The sequence below is a fragment of the Ochotona princeps genome, chromosome 16, assembly GCF_030435755.1.
Source record: "Ochotona princeps isolate mOchPri1 chromosome 16, mOchPri1.hap1, whole genome shotgun sequence".
Taxonomy (NCBI): Eukaryota; Metazoa; Chordata; class Mammalia; order Lagomorpha; family Ochotonidae; genus Ochotona; species Ochotona princeps.
The window spans coordinates 2217328-2240164 of NC_080847.1; the positions used below are offsets into that span (position 1 = coordinate 2217328).

At 59.5% G+C, this 22837-nt stretch overlaps 2 protein-coding genes across 6 annotated transcripts in view; one reads left to right on the forward strand and one right to left on the reverse strand.

The window, feature by feature from the left end:
• KIAA0513 (KIAA0513 ortholog) overlaps positions 1–2056 on the reverse strand; it is a 53755-nt gene extending 51699 nt beyond the window's left edge. The window contains exon 1 of one of the 3 annotated variants that reach the window (XM_058674646.1): positions 1875–2056. The gene's annotated coding sequence lies outside the window, so the exon portion shown is untranslated. The remainder of the gene's footprint in view (positions 1–1874) is intronic. The other 2 variants (XM_058674648.1, XM_058674650.1) reach the window with 2 other exon arrangements.
• Positions 2057–5309: 3253 nt separating this feature from the next.
• ZDHHC7 (zinc finger DHHC-type palmitoyltransferase 7) lies at positions 5310–18256 on the forward strand. Of its 3 annotated transcripts, none has more exons than XM_058674651.1 (9): positions 5310–5523; positions 6566–6671; positions 10625–10709; positions 12819–13148; positions 15828–15952; positions 16301–16397; positions 16759–16840; positions 17415–17545; positions 17954–18256. In XM_058674651.1, the coding sequence occupies exons 4-9, from the start codon at positions 12834–12836 to the stop codon at positions 18128–18130; spliced, it is 927 nt and encodes a 308-aa protein (XP_058530634.1). In that variant the 5' UTR covers positions 5310–5523; positions 6566–6671; positions 10625–10709; positions 12819–12833; the 3' UTR covers positions 18131–18256. The 3 variants fall into 3 exon arrangements, with proteins under 3 accessions (XP_058530634.1, XP_058530636.1, XP_058530635.1); XM_058674652.1 differs by lacking the exon at positions 5310–5523 and adding an exon at positions 5619–5641; XM_058674653.1 differs by lacking the exon at positions 6566–6671.
• The last annotated feature ends 4581 nt before the right edge of the window (positions 18257–22837 follow it).

Here is a 22837-nt window from a genome sequence, read left to right on the forward strand (position 1 = left end):
CCACTCCTCCGCAGGTTGGCACTCACGCCGGCATCTAACTGGACAGGAAGGGGAAACTGGCGGTTCCCACGGCAAAACCCACCTCTTCTTGCCGTCTCTACCCTCCCAGGGAAGCGTGGCCCCAGAAGGAGGTGGGCTGTGCACCAGCTCCAGGAAGACCACGTCCTGTCCCTGCAACAAGCCTGCACCCGGCTTGGGACCCCCCACAAACCAGCTTCCCAGAAGTGGCCCCCTTGCTCACCAGCCCATCATGAGCAGAAGGGAGCCCCTAAAAGGACAGGCAGAGCTGACAGATGAGGCCATGGGGCCTTTCCCTCACCCCCATACCTGCCAGGCCCCCCGGAGCAGCCAGGCAGCAATCTCGAAAGCCAACAGACAGGCTTTGACACACTCCTCCCCTGCTCCCCATGCACCAGGAGTCTGGGGTCTCTCCCCACCCCATGTCCCCAAGACTGGCACAGCAGTTCCTTGTCCAAGCCACCCAGGGGCAACATCTGCCTTGGGGACAGCTCTTCCAGACACCAGTCCCCCCCGCTTCCGCCAGGGGCTTCACACAACCCCTGTGCTTCCAACCCCACTCACCCCTCAGCAAGCTGTCATCCCCAGAGAATCCATCTGTCATCCCACAGAAAACTGTCACATACATCTTTCCATGGAGAACCCCGTCTGTCACCCCACAGGGAACCCACATCTGTCACGGAGAACCTTGTCTGTCACTCCATGGAACCCATCTGTCACCCCACAGAGAACCTTGTCTGACCCCACAGGGAACCCATCTGTCACCCCACAGAGAACCTTGTCTGACCCCACAGGGAACCCATCTGTCACCCCACAGAGAGCCTGTCTGACCCCACAGGGAACCCATCTGTCACCCCACAGAGAACCTGTCTGACCCCATAGGGAACCCACATCTGTCACCCCACAGAGAACCTTGTCTGACCCCACAGGGAACCCATCTGTCACCCCACAGGGAACCCTGTCACCCCACAGGGAACCCACATCTGTCACCCCTCAGGGAACCCTGTCACCCCATAGGGAACCCATCTGTCACTCCTCAGGGAACCCTGTCACCCCACAGGGAACCCACATCTGTCACCCCACAGAGAACCCTGTCATCCCACAGGGAACCCACATCTGTCACCCCACAGGGAACCCTGTCACCCCACAGGGAACCCATCTGTCACTCCTCAGGGAACCCTGTCACCCCACAGGGAACCCACATCTGTCACCCCACAGAGAACCCTGTCACCCCACAGGGAACCCACATCTGTCACCCCACAGAGAACCTTGTCTGACCCCACAGGGAACCCACATCTGTCACCCCACAGAGAACCCTGTCACCCCACAGGGAACCCACATCTGTCACCCCACAGAGAACCCTGTCACCCCACAGGGAACCCACATCTGTCACCCCACAGAGAACCTTGTCTGACCCCACAGGGAACCCACATCTGTCACCCCACAGAGAACCCTGTCACCCCACAGGGAACCCACATCTGTCACCCCACAGAGAACCCTGTCACCCCACAGGGAACCCACATCTGTCACCCCACAGAGAACCCTGTCATCCCACAGGGAACCCACATCTGTCACCCCACAGAGAACCCTGTCACCCCACAGGGAACCCACATCTGTCACCCCACAGAGAACCTTGTCTGACCCCACAGGGAACCCACATCTGTCACCCCAAAGGGAACCCTGTCACCCCACAGAGAACCCTGTCACCCCACAGGGAACCCTGTCACCCCACAGGGAACCCATCTGTCACCCCACAGAGAACCCTGTCACCCCACAGGGAACCCTGTCACCCCACAGGGAACCCCGTCTATCCCCCACAGAGAACTCACACCCGTCCCCCCCACCCGGAGAACCACATCCATCACCCCTGGCGGAGCACCTCGTCCCAGGTCCCCGCCGTCACCCCGAGCGGGCCGGCCCCGGGCTGCGGAGCCCCTCTCACCGCGGCGGCTCCCGACCCGCAGGCTGGCAGAGCACGGAGCGGGCGCCCAGGCTGCGGACACTGCACCGCCGCTCGCCAGCAGCCGGGTCCTTCCTGTCAGTCAGCGCGACGCCCCGCCCTCGCCCCCGGCTGCGCAGGCGCGGGCCCGGCCCCCGTCCACCCCGGAGCGGGCGGCCCGAGGCGGCGTCACGTGACGGGGCCTCCCCGGTGGGCGCGCGACCCTGGCCCGGCCAGAGGCAAGGGTGACTTGGTGATGGTGCTGGCGTCACGTCTTCTGCTCTGGCTGGTGTGGATAGCCCCGTCCTTAAGACAGGGGTGCCGTTTGCTGCATTGAGCCGGAGCCAGGAGCTCCCCCCCAGGGCTCTAACCCGAGTGACGGGGCCAAGTGCCCGAGCCATCCTGAGCTGCCTCCGCAGGGGCATTAGCAGGGCGCCTGGTGGGCGATGGACGGGACTGTTGATGGACGGGCACTGATATGGAATGAGGGTTGCAAAGTCCGAGGATTTTTTTTAAGCAAATACAACACTATAAACACAACATTCCAACCATTCAATTTCTTCCTTAATTTAATGAAAGAAAAAAGCATGGGCCCGGCACAGTAGCCTAGTGGATAAAGTCCTCGCCTTGCATGCACCAGGATCCTATATGGGCACTTGCTGATATCCCAGCGGCCCTGCTTCCCATCCAGCTCCCTGCTTGTGGCCTGGGAAAGCAGTGGAGGATGGTCAGGGGTTATGCAGGAGCAACTGGAGTTCTGTTGCCCTAGAGGCCAACCAGCGAGCTCAGAGCTGTGCCACAAGCAAAGCAGGGAAGGGAAACCTGCAGGATTAGGGGGTGGGGGCAGAAATCCTACAGAGGGTGCCTGGAGGAGCTGCCTGTGGGCCAAGCCCCCAGGACACACGAGAGTGGGTGTGGCCCAGGCTGGGGCTGCAGAGCACATAGCCCGAGCCTGGCACTCACTGCAGCTGCCACCACCATGCCCCTTTCCCCGCCCCCGGGGCGGCTGCTCATGCCCTTGAAGGCTCAGACCACAGGGAGCACCACTGCCCTTGGGCTTACGCAGCCTGGGCCTCTTCCAAAGGGTGCTTCTGCTCTCAGGCTGGCTGTAAATTCAGCATGACATAAAATCAGAAGCTTACTCTCCGGGGAAAAAATTGATTTTCCACCGTGCGACCTTTGAGAGCCTCTCCCTCCATCTCCGCACCGACTCCCTGTTGCCCGTGGCACTCACCTGAACGGCTGGGTGCAACCCCCTGTGTCCACCCCAAGCAGACCCCCTCCCAGCGAGCTGCAATGTGGCCTGTGCCTCTCCTCCTAGACAGAGACCGAGTTTGCCTGTCTTTACTTTCATTACAAATTTTGAAAATTGATTTTTAAGAGCAGAGAGACACAAAATCTCCATCTGCTGGTCATTCCTCAGATCCCCACAATGGCCTGTGCTGGGCCTGAAGCCGGGAGCCAGGAACCCATGCCAGGATTTCCATGTGGGTGGCAGGGACCCAACTATGTGGGCCACCGTTCCTCCTCCTAGGGTCTGTGCGAGCAGGAAGCTACAGAGAACCAGGTACTGAACCTGGATAGTCCGAGATGGGGTGGCAGCATGCCAGCCAAGGCTGAACGCCCATGCTGCCTGCTTTGGGGAATGGAGTCGTATGGTGTGCGTTCTGCCAGGTGTGGCTTCTGTTCTGTTTTCTGTCCCTGTTGATGTCATCTGCCCTCTCACGCTGATGCACAGTACTTCACTGTGGGACCAGGACACATGTCGTTTAGCCATTTGCCGCTGTTGGACAGTTCAGGCTGATCCGAGCCTGGGCTGCTAGTGGTGAGGCTCTGTGCACATTCTAGAACAACACGTTTGGTGAACCTGAGTTCAGTCTGCTGTAAAGATCTGGTCACTTATTTGAAAGGAAGAGTGACAGAAGAAGAGACATCTTCCATCCATCACTCACTTCCCAAGTGCCCACAAGCCAGGGCTGGGTCGGCCTTAGCCAGGAGCTGGGAATACCATCGGCTCTCCCACGTGGGTGGCTAGGGCTCAAGTTCTTGAGCCAGCATGCACTGCTGTGTGAGACACATTTTGAGGAAGCTGGATTGGAAGCAGAGTTAGGTAGGACTCAGGAACGCTCCAATAGGAAATGTGGGCACAGCAAGGAGTGGTTTAGCCCACTGCACCACAGCACCTGCTCCCTGTGTTCAGTTGTAGTGGGTGCTCTAACATTGTCCAAGACAGCCACCAGCAGTGCCTGGGAACTCTAGTTGCTCCCCACACCTGCCAATACTTGGTGTTTGGCTTTTTGTTTTTTGCCATTCCAGGGGGTGTGGTTTAAGTTTGTGTCTCCCTGACGACTAATGAAAACAAGCACTTTCTCCTACTGAGATATTTCCTTTTATTAAGTATCTATTAAAGGATTCGGTCAACTGTCCTATTATTTATTTTAAATCACTATTTTTTGCTTTTAAAATGAGCATATCTTCATAGTAAAAAAAAATCAATAAACTACACATCTAATTCTTACGTGTTTTTCCAACAGTATTCAATGGGCATACAAACATGTACAATTTCTTCCGCTCCTGCTGGCATCCCACATGAGACCTGTTCCAGTCCTGGCTGCTCCGTTCCAGCGCAGCACCCTGCTAAGTCTGCTTGCAGCAAAAAAGGACAGCTAAAAGACTTGGGTCTCTGCACCCACGTGGGAGACTCGCATGGAATTCCAGGCCGCAGCCTGACCACTGCATTTCAAATAAAGCTTTAAAAATAGACCCTGGGAGTTCCATCTTCAAAAACCTTAGGATGTCACACAGAAGGGACCCCCTCAACATTCTAAGTGTCCAAATCCCTCACATAAGTCCCAGGGGGCAGGTCACTCACTCCCCACCCCGTAACGAAGCTTCCCGCTCATCCTGCAACCCACACCTGACACCCTCCTTCCCTGCTGGGTCAGGGACACAGAGCCCTGGTACCACGAGGTCCCAGCGAACTCGCTGACCGAGCCACAGGGCTTCTCCCTAAGCCTCCAGGGGCCGCCGGGAACCAAGAACCGGCTTCCTCCCACCTTGCCGACGCCCTGGCTCGTGGGCTCCTTCAGCCTTTCCCGCCGGCCGGTTTTGGGGTGCCCCATAGGGGGCCCGCTTGGCCCTCGCGGCGGCCCGTAGCCCCCCAGCGTTTTCCCGCCCAGGGCCCAGTGCGCGGACGTGTCCGAGCTTTACCGAGCGGTGCGTTGTGACCGAGACCAGCTCTCCCTCGGTCCCTGAGGGGTCCCGGCCGCGCCCCCCACCCCACAGCCCTCCTCAGGCCGGCCCGGGCGGCGCGGCTGGAGTGCGCAGGCGCGGCGCCCCTGCCCTCGCCGGGTTCACTTCCGGCGGCCGCAGGGCCCCGCACTCGGGGCAGGGCTGCGGGCTCGCGTGTCCGTCTGCTGCCCACCGGCCCCGGTCGCCCGAGCCGCGGGGCCCGCTCCGGCCCGGCCATGAGCGCGGCCGCATGATGCGTCCCTGCCTCGGCTGCTGCAGTCGCCGCCGCCGGCCGGGAGGAGCCGCAGCGCCGGGCGACCCCGCCCGGGCCTCGGGTGAGTGCGGGGCCCGCCGCGCACCCGCCGCCCCTCAGCGCCCCGCGGTGTCGGGGGACCCCGGCCGTGTGGCCTGAGCCGGGGCGGCTCGCGGAGCCACGCTTCTCCTCTGGGGCGGGTGAGGGGGTGGTTTTATGGGGCGGCTGTAAACCCTCCCGTAAGGGTGGAGTTGTACAACGGGCTTGCTGAATGCCCCTGTCCTTCCCTCAGTTGTCCCACTGTCCACCCTGCCAGGGGCTGCCTGGGCAGAGCCGGCTTTTGCCGTTGAGGGCCCACGTTGTTGGCTTAGGAATATTGGCTGGTGATGAGGGTTGCCCGGCAGGTGCCTGTCCTGGGCTGTAAGAAGCCCGCACCCACATGGGGCTACAGTGTTTCCTCTTGTGTACTGCCTAAGGCACCTTTGGGTATGTTTTGCTCTTACTGTTTCTGATGAGCTTGAGACTGTGGGCAGTGCCATTTGGGCCTTGGCTTATCTCGGGTCATGATTTCAGAAGTCACCTTGTTCGATTTGCCTGTTAGGTCAACTGGCTGTGTGCACGTGTCCTGCCAGCCAGAAGTCAGAACTTGATTAAACTGAAAGTGAGATATGAAAGGTGTGGCTGCAGGGAAAAACATGTATTATTAACTAAGTTGCATTTCTAGAACATTCTAGAAGGCAGGAGGGCGTCTGCATTGGCTGCCTGTGGAGGTCCACTGGCTCACTCTGGCTTCTGAGAGAGACGTAGAAGTCCGGCCGTTGGTTATTCCCAGCCCAGCCCTGCCTCAGTTACAGCTTCGTAGCAGGACAGCCCTGTTCATCGATGTTCTGTCAAACAGATCCTCCTGAAGCAAGAGAAGTGTGACAAGGGCCGAGGAGCCCTGAAGAGAGGCGGTGGACTTTGCAGACAGGGGTCATCGTGACCTGGGGTGCACCACGTGCGCCGCAGACCTAAGGTCACATACTGAGTTCCTATTGGAGCAGTCTCCCTGACTACGGGATTTCCTCATGGAGCTTTTGGAATATGTTTGATCTCTAAAATGATTCTTTTTATTTTAATTTCAGAGGCAGAGCTGCAGAGAGAGGGACAGACAGACCATCCATCCACAGATTCACGCCCCAAGTGGCCAGTCGGAAGTCTGGAGCCGGGAGCTTCTTCTGGGTTTCCCTCGTGAGTGGCGGGGGCTGCTCTGCTTGGCTCTGTGGGCTCCCAGCTTGCTCCTGTGCCGCCTGCCACCTCTGGGTGGGCCTCCTCTGCAGCTGCCTCCGCTCCCACAGGCACGCTCAGCACACATGTTCCAGAGCCTGTAGACCCTGGGGCAGAGGCATCCCTGCTTCCTGTCACCCCCCTGGTGTCCCTGTTGGCTACCACGTTCTTCTGTGACTGCTGTCCCAGGCCCTGCACCCCAGCTTCGGCCAGAGGTGACCGGAGCAGGCAGCCCTCTGGGTGCTCATCCTCCTGCTGCTGGTGTGGTGTCTCTCTCTGTAAACATTTATTTATTTTTATTTGAAAGGCAGAGTTACAGAGAGACAGATCTTTCGCCTGCTGGTTCACTCCCCAAATGGCCGCAATAGCCAGAGCTGAGCTAATCTGAAGCCGGGAGTCAGGAGATTCCTCTGGGTCTCCCACGCGGGTGCAGGGTCCTAAGGCGATGGGCCGTCCTTGACTGCTTTGCTAGGCCACAAGCAGGGAGCTGTATGGGAAGCGGGGCTGCCAGGACATGAACCAGTGCCCATATGGGATCCTGGTGCGTTCAAGGCGAGGACTTAAGCCACTGGGGTACCGCGCTGGGCCCGTCAGTGATCTTTTTCAAACAGCCATCCGCATACCTAAGTCCTGGTGCCGCCCACTTCAGCAGATGATTCCAGAATCCCGGAGGACTTGCTAGGGAACCCAGTGGAAGTCCTCGGGTACATATCCTGTCGCAGGGTGTGTCGTCTGGGTAACCCCCTACTGTGCTGCCCCTTTTGTCCCTGGTCAGGACCATCAGGCCATCCTCTTTGCAACAGAAGTAGCTTTGTGGCTCCTGTGGCAGGGGGACAGCGCTGGCCCAGTGCCCACTGTGGCCGATGTCTGCCCCGCCATGCCTCAGCTCCCAGGGCCGTTCCACCTGGCAGCACTGGTGTGGCCCCGTTCCTCCATGCTGGCGGCATGTTCACCTGGTTCTGTGGGGGTGTGAGTAGAAAACCATTGGCACGGTTGCGTAGATTGAATTCTGGTGAAAGCCCTAGGTCCTAGAGTAGATGCTGCTAGCGCTGCAGGATTAAAAATCATGACGCCCTGACTCTTCTAACCCGTCACCAAGGAGTCAGGGCATCTTTGGGTTACTGACTTATTTTCAGTATGTTTGTGAGAAATACGATTCCCATTACTAGTCAACAAAGATGGTGAGAGGAAGTGCTTAAGAAACTTGCTTGGGGGCCAGCACCATCGTGTAGTGGACAGAGCTACTGCCTGTGGCACCAGTATTTCATGGGCACTAGTTCGAGTCCCGGCTATTCCACTTCTGATCTCACTTCCTGCTAATCCACTTGGGAAAGCAGCAGAGGATGGCCCAAGTGATGTGGGAGGGCCAGAAGCAGCTCTGGGCTCCTGGCTTCACACAGGCCCCCTCTGGCCATTACAGTGATTGGAGGAGTGAGCCAGCAGATGAAACTGTGTCTTTGTCTCTCGCTCTGCAACTCTGCCTTTCAAATAAATCTTTAAAAAAGTGAAAGAAAGGGGCCTGGCGCAGTAGCCTAGCAGCTTAAGTCCTCGCCTTGCACACACCAGGATCCCATATGGGCACTGGTTCTAATCTCGGCAGCTCCGCTTCCCATCCAGCTCCCTGCCTGTGGCCTGGGGAAGCAGTTGAGGACGGCCCAATGCCTTGGGACCCTGCACCCATGTGGGAGACCCAGAGGAAGCTCTTGCCTCCTGGCTTCAGATCGGCTCAGCTCTGGCCGTTGCAGCCGTCTGGGGAGTGAACCAGCAGACGGATCATCTTCCTCTCTGTCTCTCCTCCTCTCAGTATATCTGACTTTCCAATAAAGATAAATAAATCTTTTTTTTTTTTTTTTTTAAGTGACCTCTCTCTTCCCTTTCTGGCTCTCCCCCTGCCCTCCTGCGGCTTGTCTCCTGCCCTGCCCTGGCAGCCCCCATCCCACCATGGCAGGAGGTGTGTGCCTTTTTCTCTTTGCTTTCCCACCTCCCTCTTCCCATTGCTACCCTGCTGGAATGAAGGACCTCTTAAAGCACCAAAAAAAAAAAAGGTGAAAGAGAAAGAAACTTGCTTGAAGTTGCAGGTAAAAGTAACCATGAGGTTCTGGAATCACAGAGCCACCACTGTCAGGAGGGAACTGTTAGCAGGTGCCGGCTAGTGTTCACTCTCATACCTGATGTTGGGGCATGACCAGTGAATAATGAAGTGTACGGTGTAGTTCACTGCTGCTTCCCCCCAACCAAGAGTGATTTGTTTGTATTTGAATGAAACAAAACAGAGGAGAGAGAGCGCTTGCCTCTGTTTTGGCTCACGCAGCCACTGTGGCCAGACCTGGGCTGGTGGAAGCCAGGATCATGGAGCTCCTTCCGGGTTCCCTGTGTGGGTGCAGGGACCCAAGGATCTGAGCCATCTCTTGCTGTTTTTCCAGGCACACTAGGAGAGAGTTGGGTCAGAAGTGGAGCAGCCAGGACTGGAACCAGCACCCACATGAATGCTGGCCCGGCAAGCCAGGCTTGTACTATGGCACTGTGCTGTTACTATGGCCCTGGGTGTCTCCCTGGTCATTGTGACTTCTCTCAGAGCCCTGTTCTGACCTGGGCATACTCGCTGGCGTGCCTGGCTTCGGGCAGAAGCTCCAGTGCGCATGCTGCTCGGTGTGTCCCACGCAGCAGAGCATCTTTGAAGGTGATCTGTGTTGCTCCTGTATCAGTTATTTTCCCTTTTGCACAAGTGTGCCATTTTATGACTACACACAGGTCCTTTTTTGTTTTTAATTTATCTGCTATTGATGAAACCTTGGTGTGTTTCTGGTTTGGGGATATTGTGAGTAAAACTGCTACAAACCGTTTGGTGCAAGTTTTTGTTCCTTTTGGGGGGTACGTACTTAGCAGAAGAACTGCTGAGTCATAGGGTCAGATTTTTACCTCTGAGAAGTGCCAGTCCCTGTAACTCCTGAGCAGCACAGATGTGTGTATCCTGTGGAATCCTGCTGTGTACCTCATGGACACAGCTGGCAGTTCCGCAGTTGGCAAGCGAGTTTTAAAGATCTAGCTCTTTATTTAGCTATTTGTTTGGAAGAGAGGAGAGAGTGATCTTCCATGAGCTGGTTCGTTCTCCAGATTCCCACAACACCTAGGACAAAAACTAATTTGGAAGGAAGGCTATCAGATACCTCTTATGCCTACTGGTTTACTCCTCCAATGGATGCGCCAGCCAGGCTGGGCAAGGCTGAATGCTTAAGCCAGGAACTCCATGTGAGCAGCAGCCGCCCAAACCCTTGAGCCTGTCAGCAGGAAAGGCAGCCAAGCAGCTGGGTACTGTGAGAGCGAACACCAGGCCTGCAGACTTGGGAACTGCTGTCAGAGCTCTGCGGCCCCTAGGTCTGCCCACCTTCCTCATTTCTGAGATGGGACTGCACTGGCCACACAGCAGGTGCCTCCCCCGGGCCCTGGGGGCCTCATCTCAGGAAAGCTGACACACTCCCAACTGCCCCCACCCCCATTTTCCCACCCTTGTCCTTCGGACTCTGGGAGCCATGTGGGAAGTGAGACTCGAGAGCCCTTGCCTTCAGTGGGGTCACACTTAGTTCCAGAATCTTCTGCGCCTGGCCTGGAGTGCCCACCTCTCTCAGCCCTGGTCTCTGGGGAAGGGAGGGCAGCAGCTGGTGAGTAGCTGAACTAGACGTTAGCCAGACTTGGCTGGGATTACCCTGGGAGTTGTTCCCTCGACACACTGCTTTAAAGATTTGTAGTAGAAGCGGGGGCCAGAATGCCCAGACCCTAAACTGAGTGACTGATTCCCAGGAGCGCTGATTTCCTGGTAGTTACAGCTTACAAGAGTCGTGGTTCCAAGCTGAGGAAGTCCCGAGTGCCAGAACTCATGCAGAATGTGTCCAGTTCTCATCGCTGCCGTTGTCTTGCAGATCCTGTCACCCAGAAGGCATGTACCCCAGGGTCCTGCGGAAGAGGCGCAGAGGGTCCCAGTGATGCTCCCGAGCCGGCTGTGAGGTGAGCGCGGCTGGGCAGGTCTTCCCTGAGCTCCTGCAGGGGCCAGGTCCTTGGTGTGGGAAAGCTGTTGAGGGGCCCCTGCGGTGGTTCCCTGAGTGTGCAGGGTGGTCCCTGAGCACAGAGGCCTGCAGCTTGGCTTCCCCGTTCTGGGAAACAGTGACTGAGCGAGAGGGTGAAGAGCTTAGGGCTCGGGCGCAGAGATGGCCTCCAGGAACAGGGAGGCGAGGGGGTGAGTGGCAGCTCCCGGAAGCGTATGCGCCCCAGGGTGGCGTTGGCTGTGACCAGAACGTGGCCCTGAGCGCCCGGGCCTTAGAGCAGACTCTGCACAGATCCTCATTTCTTCATTTCCTCCCCACCCTTCCTGTGGCACTGGTGAAGTGTAAATACGGTGACTCAGTGGGTGCCAGTGCGCCTCGTGCAGCCAGCCCGACCTGGCTGTGTTCAGCGATTGCTTTCTGCAGGATGCACTGTTTGGGCTGAGCTCTTGGTGGGTGTGCTGATCCATTCTAAGCATGGAGGCTCTCAGGTGTCAGGCCCTGCAGACCCACCACGTCCAGTGCTGAGCGTCCTGCACACACACCGCTGTCTTTGGCCCTCCAACAGGGCTGCCTAATGTTCTGGATTGGACGTGGAGGCTAGGCTGCACTGGCTCGGCTGTGGGCCTGTGCACCCTGCAGACACTGGGGGGAACGTGGAGCTCATCCACATTATACCCTCCAAAACTCTGGGCTGTCCAGTGTTCCCTTGAGAAGGAAGCAGAGTGGCCTTGGACTGTGGTCCTTCAAGGACACCGAGTAGCCCTGGGCCATGGTCCCTCGAGGCTGCCGAGCGGCCCTGGGTCATGGTCCCTCATGGAAGCAGAGTGGCCCTGGACCACGGTCCCTCGAGGACGCAGAGTGGCCCTGGACCACGGTCCCTCAAGGACGCAGAGTGGCCCTGGACCACGGTCCCTCAAGGACGCAGAGTGGCCCTGGACCACGGTCCCTCGAGGATGCAGAGTGGCCCTGGGCCGTGGTCCCTCAGGGACGCAGAGTGGCCCTGGACCACGGTCCCTCTAGGACGCAGAGTGGCCCTGGGCCGTGGTCCCTTTAGGACACAGAGTGGCCCTGGACCATGGTCCCTCGAGGACACAGAGTGGCCCTGGGCCGTGGTCCCTTTAGGACACAGAGTGGCCCTGGACCATGGTCCCTCGAGGACACAGAGTGGCCCTGGGCCATAGTCCCTCGAGGTTGCAGAGTGGCCCTGGACCACGGTCCCTCGAGGACGCAGAGTGGCCCTGGGCCGTGGTCCCTTTAGGACACAGAGTGGCCCTGGACCACGGTCCCTCAGGGACGCAGAGTGGCCTTGGTCAGAGGACACTTTGTGCTTTGGTTCCTGATGCTATGGAACCTGAGACACTGAGTCACAGGGAAGGCCCTAGAAGCCTAGGGCCACTGGGTGTCCATCACATCAACCTCCTGGCAAGCTTGGGCACACGGGGAGCACAGCAGGGAGACGGGGTGTCCATCACATCAACCTCCTGGCAAGCGTGGGCACACGGGGAGCACAGCAGGGAGACGGGGTGTGCTAGAGGAGAGCCCGCGAGCCCCACATCATGCTTTGCGTGTGGTTTCAGCCGCTGCCTGCAGTCACCCCTGGGGTTGAGAAGCGTGTTTGCACAGCGCTCGCAGGAGGGGAAGTCTCCCAAGGGAAGCTTGCTGGAGGAGGAGCAGCAGGCTTGGGGCACATGGGACTCGGGCCGAGCCCTCGGACTCGCCCTGAACTTCCAGGGTCATAATGTCCTTCTATACTGCGTGTGAGGTGTTTGTGTCTGTGTGTGTGTAAGGTAGGTGTGTGTGTGGTTTGTGAGGTGTGTGGTCTGTGTATGTGAGGTGTTTGTGTCTGTGTGTGGTTGGTGTGTGTGTCTGTGTGTGGTTTGTGTGTGTGTGTGTGGTTTGTGTGTGAGCTGGGTGTGTCCGTGTGTGAGATGTGTGTGTGTGAGGTATGTGTGTCCGTGTGTGAGGTGTGTGTGTCCGTGTGTGAGATGTGTGTGTGTGAGGTGTGTGTGTCCGTGTGTCTGTGAGCCTGCGAGGTCCGACTTGCCCTCACCAGCCGTGTCGCTCCCTGCAGGGCTCACTGGGAACCATGCAGCCAGCAGGACACAGGCTGCGGGATGTGGAACATCACCCTCTCCTGGCTGACAGCGACAACTATGACTCCTCGTCCTCCTCTTCCTCCGAGGCCGAGCTGGCTGACAGGGTCTGGTTCATCCGCGATGGCTGTGGCATGGTCTGTGCCGTCATGACATGGCTCCTGGTCGTCTACGCGGACTTCGTGGTGACGTTTGTCATGCTGCTGCCCTCCAAGGACTTCTGGTACTCTGTGGTCAATGGCGTCGTCTTCAACTGCCTGGCGGTGCTCGCCCTGTCCTCGCACCTGCGGACCATGCTCACTGACCCCGTGAGTGTGCCCTGGGCGCGGGGCTCCCTGCGGATTCCTGGGTACAGGCTTGTCGCCTTGCTCTGTGTCCTACCTGGGGAGCGACGTGGCTGCAGCGAGTGTGGTGTCATGGTGTCGTTGATGGGAGATAGGCCCCACTGGGCTGTGTCCAGAGAAGAGACGGCGCTCCATGGCTCCTGATCACCACCTGGTCTGCTTGCTGTTTCTCTGACACACACGGGGAGCCTGTTTGCTTTGGTTGCCAGATATTTAGAACAGTTCTTGCCTGCTGTACGAGGTGATCCATATGAAAACCAGCCTGGTTTCAAGCCTTAAGGCGGCTTCTGCAAGGCTTCCATGGCCCCCAGCTGGGTGTTCTGCCCCTGCACTGGGGGATGACTGAAAGCTGAGGCTGGGCCCAGGGCTCCCATGTCCTCTGAGCGTCCGGCTCAGGCTCGGGGGTCTGCAGGAGTACTCCCAGTCTGTGCTCACCTTGCTGGGCTCTGGGGAAGTTAGGAGCAGAGAGAGCTGCCTGAGTTCTGTGGTCGCGGGCCAGGCTCAGCCGGCACAGCAGCGAGGGGTGCTCCTGGGGTTCAGGGTGGCGGCAGGCGAGGCTGCCTCTTGGGCAGAGCATGTGTGAAACAGGACAGCGTGTCAGGGTCGTCTCTAGAGCAGAGACCCTGTGGGCTGGTTCCTGCTGCTCGTTGGCCTGTAGCTGCTGGGCGTCGAAGGTCCGAGGTTCCAGGCAGACGGCCTTCTCTTGTGGCAGAGCCACCGGGTTCCTCTGGACGGTGGGTGCAGAGCCTGGCAGGATGCCTGGGGCTGGCCTTCAGGCACAGAGCCTGTAGGTGTGTGGGGCAGGTCTGCCTGGCCAGGCATTAGCTGGTTGTTAGGTTTCATTGGAACAGGGTTCTTGCCAACACTTTAAAACAATGTTTGTACAGTCATTTGTATATCTAAAATGTACTGATCTTTGTCTAAGATGGAAGCTTTGCGGAAAATGCCAAGAAGTTAATGTTTTCAGGGTCAACTTTTTATGAACAAAAGACTGACACTGATGAGCCTCATGGAAAGGCGTACACTGTGATTGGCCTGCGCAGGCTGTGTCAGCGTCCGGGCCGGTTCTGCCACGGGTACTCCCTGTCTGCTCTTTGACCGGTAGCATCTCCGGGCAGCCTGCCACTGGGGTGGGACAGGGTTACAGCCCTGAGCCAGTGAGCAGCTGGGCACGCGACTGAGGGCCTGCACAAGCCAACCTGCCGTAGTGGCAGAGGCTGATTAGGCAGGAGTCTGTGGCCAGAGCCTTGCGGGGCTTGAAAAGCTGTCTTCCTGTTTCCACTTTCCCCCCACAGTGCTCTTGGGGAGCCAGAAGAGCTCCTTGGAGTCCCGTTTCCTCTGGGTCCCCTCCGGGTCTCAGCACAGCGAGTGCCCGGCCTCTCCCTGGATGTCCCATCGTAGGAAGAGCCCCATTTGGTGGCCACTGACTAGATCCCTCCTTGCAGGCATCGGTGGTGAAGGCGCCGTGTCTGTGCCAGGCTTCCAGCTGCATACATGCAGTCGCCATGGTGATGCCTTGCGGTTTTGTTTCTGCCAGTGAGGGTGCTTGTCCCTTGTTTCTCTGACGCGGTGGGCCCTTAGCAGCCACACTCCCGTCCCTACCCCGTCCTTAGCAGAAAGGCCTCGGTCTGTGAAAAGTCCAGGAGAGAGGAGGCAGACGGGCCGGTGGGCGCGTAGGGCACCGCGTGTGTCCCTGCCGGGGGCACTGGGCACAGTGGGAGGGAAGTGCGAGGGGAGCGGGAGGAGCAGTTGGCCGTCTTGGGCGTGGTCTCTGCTGAGCTGTGACTCGGGTCTGAGTCCACTTGTGTCGGCCAGTTGCCGGCAGCTCCTGCCGCCCTCCCCACTGCTCGTGGGCCCAGGGAGACTTCCGTTCTTCTCCGTCCCCTTCCCTGCCCCAGCTGGAGACCCTGTTTGCTGCCTTGAGACTCTGAGACGCCGCCTGTTTCTGGCTGACACCTTCCCTGCTGCCATGGCTTCCAGAAGGCTCTCTCCCACACATGCGTGCCGTCACGGGGCTCTACTGTCCCCAGGAGTAAACCTTCCCTCCTGCAACCAGCTCAGGCCTCACCCTGCCACCCAGCCTGACCTCCCCTCCAGGCATCTGCTGCCCCCTCCCCACCACACACACACACACACACACACACACACACACCCCTGTGGCCAACTCCTCTGCCCGGCCCTGGCCACCATGTTGAAGCAAGTCAGGCGTGTTTTGGGGAGGGGCGTGCTGTGCCTGGCAGAGCGCCAGCGTGCTGTAAGGTCCACTTGCAGCTCCTGTCTGCCAGTCCCCCTCCCAGCTGACGGAGAACCCCAGGGGGCCCGCTAGAGACCCCTCCTGTCAGGTGGGCACCTGGAGCAGGGCTGACCGTGTCTGGTGTGCCCACATGAAGCTGGAGAACCCACAAGCGAGTTCTCAGTTCACGGGAAGGAGAGTAAGGAAGGACTTTTTGTATATTTCACTGTTAAGGTTTTTTGTTTGTTTGTTTGGTGGAAAATAGAACTTCTGACCCTGTCCCAGTAATGGTCTTTTTTTAAAAAATTTATTTAATATTCTTTAGGTGATTTGCTAATGTAAAAAACCTACGGTTATTTCCGCAGTTACTGAACTCCCTCTAAGCTTTTCCTTCTTTGCCTGCCCTCCAGGGGGCGGTGCCCAAGGGCAACGCCACGAAAGAGTACATGGAGAGCTTGCAGCTGAAGCCGGGCGAGGTGGTCTACAAGTGCCCCAAGTGCTGCTGCATCAGGCCGGAGCGCGCCCACCACTGCAGGTACCGGGGTGCGCCCCCCACGCAACAGACTGTCTTGCTGGGAACCCTTCCTGCCACAGGAGACGCCACACTGGGAAAGGGCCTGAGGCTGCGCCAGTACCCTCTGTTGTAGGCTGGCAGCCCTGGGGGAGTCCAGTGGGGGCGGAGCGTCCTCCTGCCGCCGGCCCCCGTCTCCGCTGGTCTGGGTCCGGTTTTATGTTTTACTGACAGGGATGTAGAGCCTGCAGGCCTGCAGAACTGGCCTGGTTTCCTGGGGCATGTGGCTTGGTGTGATGGCATACAGCCTTGAAGCTACCCGGGCAGGCTGTGCTGTGGGGTCTGGTTCGCAGAGCACACCGTCCTTTTCAGTATCTGCAAGCGGTGCATCCGGAAGATGGACCACCACTGCCCGTGGGTGAACAACTGCGTGGGGGAGGCGAACCAGCGGTTCTTCGTGCTGTTCACGGTGAGCACGGCCCGGCCTGGCGCCGCCGGAACCCCTGCGTCAGGAGGCCGGTGAAAATGCAATGCTGGCCGGGGGCTGGGGGCGTCGTCCCCCCAGGCAGGTGCTGCCAGGTGATGGGAGGGCTCGCCTTGACCTGGTGTTTCAGAGGCCTCAAGTCACTGTTGTAGATAGCATCTTTGCTATGTGTTTTTCTCTAATGTTTTGTTTGTCCTGATGCCCACTTGGGTAGGCAGAAGTCAGCTGCCCAGTTCACTCCCTCCCTCCTTGTTTTCTTGGCACGTGGAGTGCAATGTGTGCCAGCTTAGCTCTCCTCAGCCTCGGCGGGGCGGGCCAGCCGCTCACCTACCTCCCTTCCTCCTAGATGTACACAGCGCTGTCCTCGGTCCACGCGCTGATCCTTTGCGGGCTGCAGTTCATCTCCTGTGTCCGAGGGCAGTGGACTGGTAAGCTGGGGCTCCCTCCGCCGTTATGGACTGAGACGGGACCACCATGGGAAGCTGTGAAGAAAAGGCTGTAGCTATCTTAGGAATTGCTTTGAATTCTGTAGGAAAGAGCGGGGTTAGGGTTACACCTCCGTTTTGCTGGGACCGGGCAGCAAAGCCTCCTGCTTATGTTTACGGAGTCTGAGACTAGAAGGGGGCATGGGTCACCTCACCACATCCATGCTTCCTGCCTGAGCAGCCAGCCTCAGGCACTGCTGCTGGGGCCTGGCAGCTGTACCTCAGACGGTTCTTAGCCGTCCAGCTGGGCCTCCCGCCTTCCACCGCAGAGGGCACTCTGCTCTCCCGGCCTGGGCTGCCTTCGAAGCAGTTCGGTGCCCAGGCTATCGTCCCCGGCCGTAGAAATCCCAGGGAATACGGGATCTTCCAAAACTGCCCACCAAGAAAGCAAGAAAGCAGGATATGCATCCTCCTGCTCTCTGGGGAGTAGTGGCCATGCCTGAGGGCAGTGGGAGAGCCCCTGGGCACTGGCCGGAGTGCACCTGTCCTGCCGTCAGCTGCTGCCCCTTGCCCGCAGAGTGCAGCGACTTCTCTCCTCCCGTCACTGTAATCCTGTTGATCTTCCTGTGTCTCGAGGGGCTTCTGTTCTTCACCTTCACGGCCGTCATGTTTGGCACCCAGATCCACTCCATATGCAACGACGAGACGGTAGGCTGCTCCCTGCCCCGGGGCCCGGGGTGGGTCAGGCCCCAGCACGGGGCAGCACCTGTAGCAGCGGAGGGTACACTGGGAGGTCAGTTGTGTCCGGCTGAGCCTCAGCAAGCTCCCTCAAGCTCATGGCTGGCTGTGCATGCTTCCAGCCCCAGCTGGTGGGCGAGGCAGCGGGCCGGGCCTGGCAGCCCTGTGAGTTTCAGGAGTTGGCCTCCTCATGCCCTGCACTGCAGGTGTTCCTGGTGCGCAGTAAACATTCGTGTGGGGCAGTAAATGAGCAGAAGTGCCAGTGCCGCGGTCTAGCCGAGGGGCCGGGGTCACCGCACGCTGCCGGCCACCTCGCTGGAGCACTGCGTTCCCTCGGCCTGCCGGGGCCGCCACCCACCTGCTGCTCTCTGCCCCCAGGAGATCGAGAGGCTGAGGAGCGAGAAGCCCACGTGGGAGCGGCGGCTGCGGTGGGAAGGGATGGAGTCTGTCTTCGGGGGTCCCCCCTCACTCCTCTGGATGAACCCCTTTGTCGGCTTCCGACTGAGGCGGCTGCAACCGAGACCTAGGAAAGGCGGCCCAGAGTTCTCTGTGTGAGGCCACCTGCTGGCCTGGGGTTCGGCAACATTCCGTTACTCACTTGGGGTCTGCAGGGGGCAAGTGAGTGCCAGCAGCCGCCTGGCAGTGTGGACTGGCCCGAGCCTCTGTGCCACCAGCCACGCGTCGGGCCCTCCTGCAGTCGGGGTTGCCGCTGCGCAGGCCTGCGCTTGGGACGTTGGGTGGGATCTCAGAGCTGAGTGAAATCCTTGTACTGAGCTGCTGCTTTCCGTCCTGAAGAGAACAAAGTCCCAGGAACCGGAAGCCTCCACATTGGGGTGTCCCTGCTGCCCTGGGTGAGCGCCGGCCCGGGACCTCCTGGGCTCTGGGAGCCCTAAACTGCACTGAGCGGCAGGCCCACCCTGCTGCACTCCCCGCTGCCCGCAGAGAAGGCCGTGTGTGTGCTGTGCGTGTGCGTGCCTGTGTCTCGAGATGGGCAGTGTTGTTCTGGCGCTGTGACAGCCGACAAGCTGGCTTCTAGAACCTGCTGCTTCAGGGCGAGGCAGGGCGGGCCTCCCCTTGTACCGACCTGAGTACCTCCATCCAAGGGGCAGTCAGCGTGTGCTGCTTGCTGACAAGCTTTCTAAAACGTGGGAGTGTGTGAGGGCCTTGGAACAGCCAAATGAGCAACAGCATGTCTGTGGCCCCACGGGGCTGTCAGTGGCTCACCTCCCATGGCGCAGGGTCGGGGTGAGGCTGGCTTGCCTCTGCCAGGACAGTCAGGATGCCAGCAGCTTAGCGTTTACGTTTGCTTGTCTCCGCACAGCCTAGATGATAAACAGGACCCTTGGTGGGGAGCTGAGAAATCAGAAGTCCGGTGGCTCCCCTCCTCGGGCACTTGCCTTAACTCGCCTGGTCCGTGCTGTTCCCCCCAGCTGCCCCGCAGTGGCTGTGGCACAGTCCCAGGGTCGTCCTCTCAGTGTGCTCCCCGTGGTACAGCAGGCTGAGGTCTCCCTCCTGGGAACATAACCCCACATCCTGCCCTGGCCAGGGCTTCAGCCACTGCTGGCAACCTGCTGGACATGCAGGCCAGCCGACGGGACCAGCAGGCCACGGCAGAGCGGCCCAGGAGCTAGAGGGGCTGCCGGCGATGGTTTCACTCGCACACCTGTCGCCTGGGCTCCGGCCTGAGGCTCCTCCCTCTGCCCTGTTGAGTTCAGTCTAGAGACTGGCCATGAGGGTGCACACCCAGGAGACTCGACTTGTCAACCTCTTCTCTCAGTGTATCTTTTATATGGAATAAAGTCATCCATTGATGCTCTCACGCGGTTATGCTCGGCTCAGTTCTTCCTGGGTGTCGGTGCATGTGCGGGGCTTCCGGGTTCTCAGACCTCGGACCAAGCATTCCACGACTGCTCACAGACATGGCTGCCCACACTGTGGGCTCAGGGTCGCGCTGGACTCCCTGTTGGATGCTTTCCCGAGAGCGAGCAAGATGGCCACGTCGAGCCACAGGACCATGTGGGGAGGCAGCCCTTAGGCAAGGGATACATATGGATACCCACGGGAGGGACCCCCACCCCCTTCCACGGCCTTGGGCTCACAGACACCCTTCAGTGCAGATCCTTCCACGAGGGCCTGCCCCCTCCTTCGTGTCCCCTTCCAGCCTGCTCCCCCTGCACACCCAGGAGCATGTGTGGGCTCCCACACCCCTGGGAGGCAGTGGAGAAACACGTTCCCCACCCTGCCCGCACAGCACTGCTGCCCACTGAAAACCCGCCTCACTGCTGCCCTCTGCTGGCACCTGGCAAGCAGAGTTTCCCTTCCCCTTCGCTGCTGTCCCCATGCCTGGGACCGCTCCATATAATGAGGAAATGAGCGCGTTGTGCTTATTCACCCTTGACTGGCACACCACCTACAGTGAGTGCTAGGAACGGGCCGGGTTAACGGATCATCACAGGGCTCTGTGAGGACCCAGGCCACTGCTTCAGCTAGCTGGCAGGCACCTGCAGGATCAGGGTGGGCTCAGCACACAGCTGTGTGCACACCACCAGAGGGCGCCAGAGGACAGCAGATGCCGCACAGCCCCGCACACCAGACCAGCTCCCTGCTGGTTCATCCATGCAGCAGGTCCACAGGTATTTAGGGTTGGGAAACTATTCTGAAAGACAGAGACAGGGATGTAAGCAGAGCTCTCCCATCACAGGTTCAGTGCCTAAATGCCTCAATAAGAGCCGGAACTCAGTCTAGGTCTCCTATGTGGGTGCAATGACCCTGCTACTTGAGCCATTCTTTGCTGCCTCCCTGGACCTGCACTGGAAGGAAATTGGGGTCTGACGCAGAGCTGGGACCTGAACCCAGGTCCTGGACAGAGATGCAGACGGCCCGGGCAGCCTCCAGATTGATGCACGAGGACTCGGGACACCCTCAGAACAGGCTGTGGAGCTGTGTGGGTCCTCAGCGGCTGTCAGGTGGGACCGTGCCATGCTTGCAGTGGGGCTGGGTTCTGCCTGGGCATGGCCAACCATCTGCAGCTGTGGTGGCCGTGAAGGCTGGCCTGGGCTCATGGGGCACTCAGGAGCCCATCCCCCTCCCTCGCCTGGGTCTGACCAACTAGAGAAAACCCTGTGCCCAGCGTGGCAGAGGTCAGAGCTGGGTGCCCAGGAGAACCATCCTCCCGTGTGCCGGACTGCAGGGCCAGACAGCAGCCTTGGCAGGCCCCTTCTTGCACCTGCTCTCCGTTCAGGCCTTCAGGGCTGCGGTGGGGAGTGTGGGCCGCCCCTCCCTGCCCCATCTTCTAATGTCCCTATTTGAGCTCCATGGCTAACGGGGGCACTCCGAGTCCCCCCATTGTCAGCGGTCAGCCACACCTCGGCTAGAACGAGCTGGCTGGTTCACTCAGATTTGTTCCCATGGGAGCAGCGGCTGCAGGGTCATGTCCCGTGGAAGCTGTCAGGCGTAGCAGTGGCCGGCCCAACAGGCCATGTGTTGACCACAGGCCTGGCCTGGCTGGGAGGGGGGTGGCCAGCTGCATGCCCGGGGCCATGACGCCCCTCCTGGTGACAGTCATTGCTCCTCTCTGGAAGGAAGTGGTGCATGGTCAGGGGGTGCCTGGCACACGCTGGTCCTCGGGGACCGTGGTAACTTCCGGTGGTCCGACTCCAAGCCAGCACGGCAGGCTGGTCCTTGCTGATCTCATTCAGTGTGTTTGCTTTCCCGGGACTGACATGTTATCAATCTAGGTTGTGTGGCCTTTTTAAAAACCAAATAAAAACAAAAGCCATTTCTCACATGTCCCCAAGGTATGCACTTTGTCCCCCACCCCTGCCAAGTGTCTTGTTACTGGCGGGCCGCAGAGGCCCCAGCACTGGTCTGCTAAGGCCATGCCAGGGGAGGGACGATGGCCCCTGCTGCTGAGGCACACACGGTGGCCTGGGTCCGAGGGCCCTGTTCAACACCTGGCAATTCAGACTGCCCTGTGACACCACTGAACCCAGCCACCCTGCTGGAGCCCCTCCCCGTCCAGCTGGGAGTGTCTGCCCCAGTGCCACAGCACCAGCCTAACAAGGGGGCAGGTGCCAGGCCTTGCTGCCCAGCACCACAGCCCTGTCCCACATCTCACTGTGTCTGTGCCTCCAGCCTTGAACCAATGAATAACTACCTCTGTCATACTTAAAGGCAACCCAGACACCACCTCCTCCAGGGAGCCCCCCTGGGACACCCTCTCCTTGTTTCTGAAGCAGGTGCCACCACACTGGTTCCTGTCACACCTGGAACCCCACCCAGGGCACACAGGGGGAGGACAATGCCCAGTCTCCTGGTACACAATGAGGGGACGAACACATGAGTGCCGTTTTCAGCAGTGAGCCTAGGGGCACAGCGGCCACGGAGCCTGTTGCTCAGACCAGGAGGCCAAGGCCACATAGCACCCACACCCATGTGGGGAGGTGGCTGACCCCTTGCTGGCTCAGTGTCCCTCAGATGTTGGGGATGAAGTTGCGGTGCGGGGGGAGGACAGGGAGGCAGAGGCGTGGGGAGGACAGGTGGTGGGCAGGCAACTCCAGGGGGCCTTATCTGAACATGTGCCCAAGTTGGGGACCACAGGGCCTTGATCATGGGAAGCAGGAAAGCTGGAAAGGGAGCTGGCCCAGGGGACACCCCACCTGCGGGCACAATGGTCAGGGGGACAGGAGGTGGCCACCCGGGGGATCAGCAGACCAGGAGCAGCAGTGCCCACTGGGTGCTCACTCAGCTTCCCCCACAGCTCAGGGCAAGCTGGGGAAGGAGGTGGACACAGCGGGAGAGGCCAGGGAATCCAGGGTATGGACAAGACCACCAGGAGGATGTCAGAACCCTGGTGGGGTCGTCGGCATGCTCATGGGAGAAGGCGGAGCTTGAGGGGGCGGAGGCAGGGAGAAGGCTGGGTATAAGGGAAGGGTGTGGGCGAGGGGGCAAACAGGGGCCCTGGGGTCGCTGTGGGGTCTAAAAGCAGCCAGGAGCTGCAGAGGGAGCGGGCAGGGAAGGGGAGAAGGATGCAGGGGGAGGGGGCGGAGGCAGGGAGAAGGCTGGACCCCGCCCTGACCCTGTTCCCCTGCTGGGTCTTGGCTCCGGGGGTGCCCCCTGTCTCCCCTGCTACACGGAGGCTTCATCTACAAAGCCCGTGTCTCAACAAGGGACCTCCTGGGGGCCATCTGATTGGCAGAGGCTGGCAGCCTGGTCCGAACATTGGAGGAGACCCCATGGGCCATGGAGCCAGCTCTCCCCTGC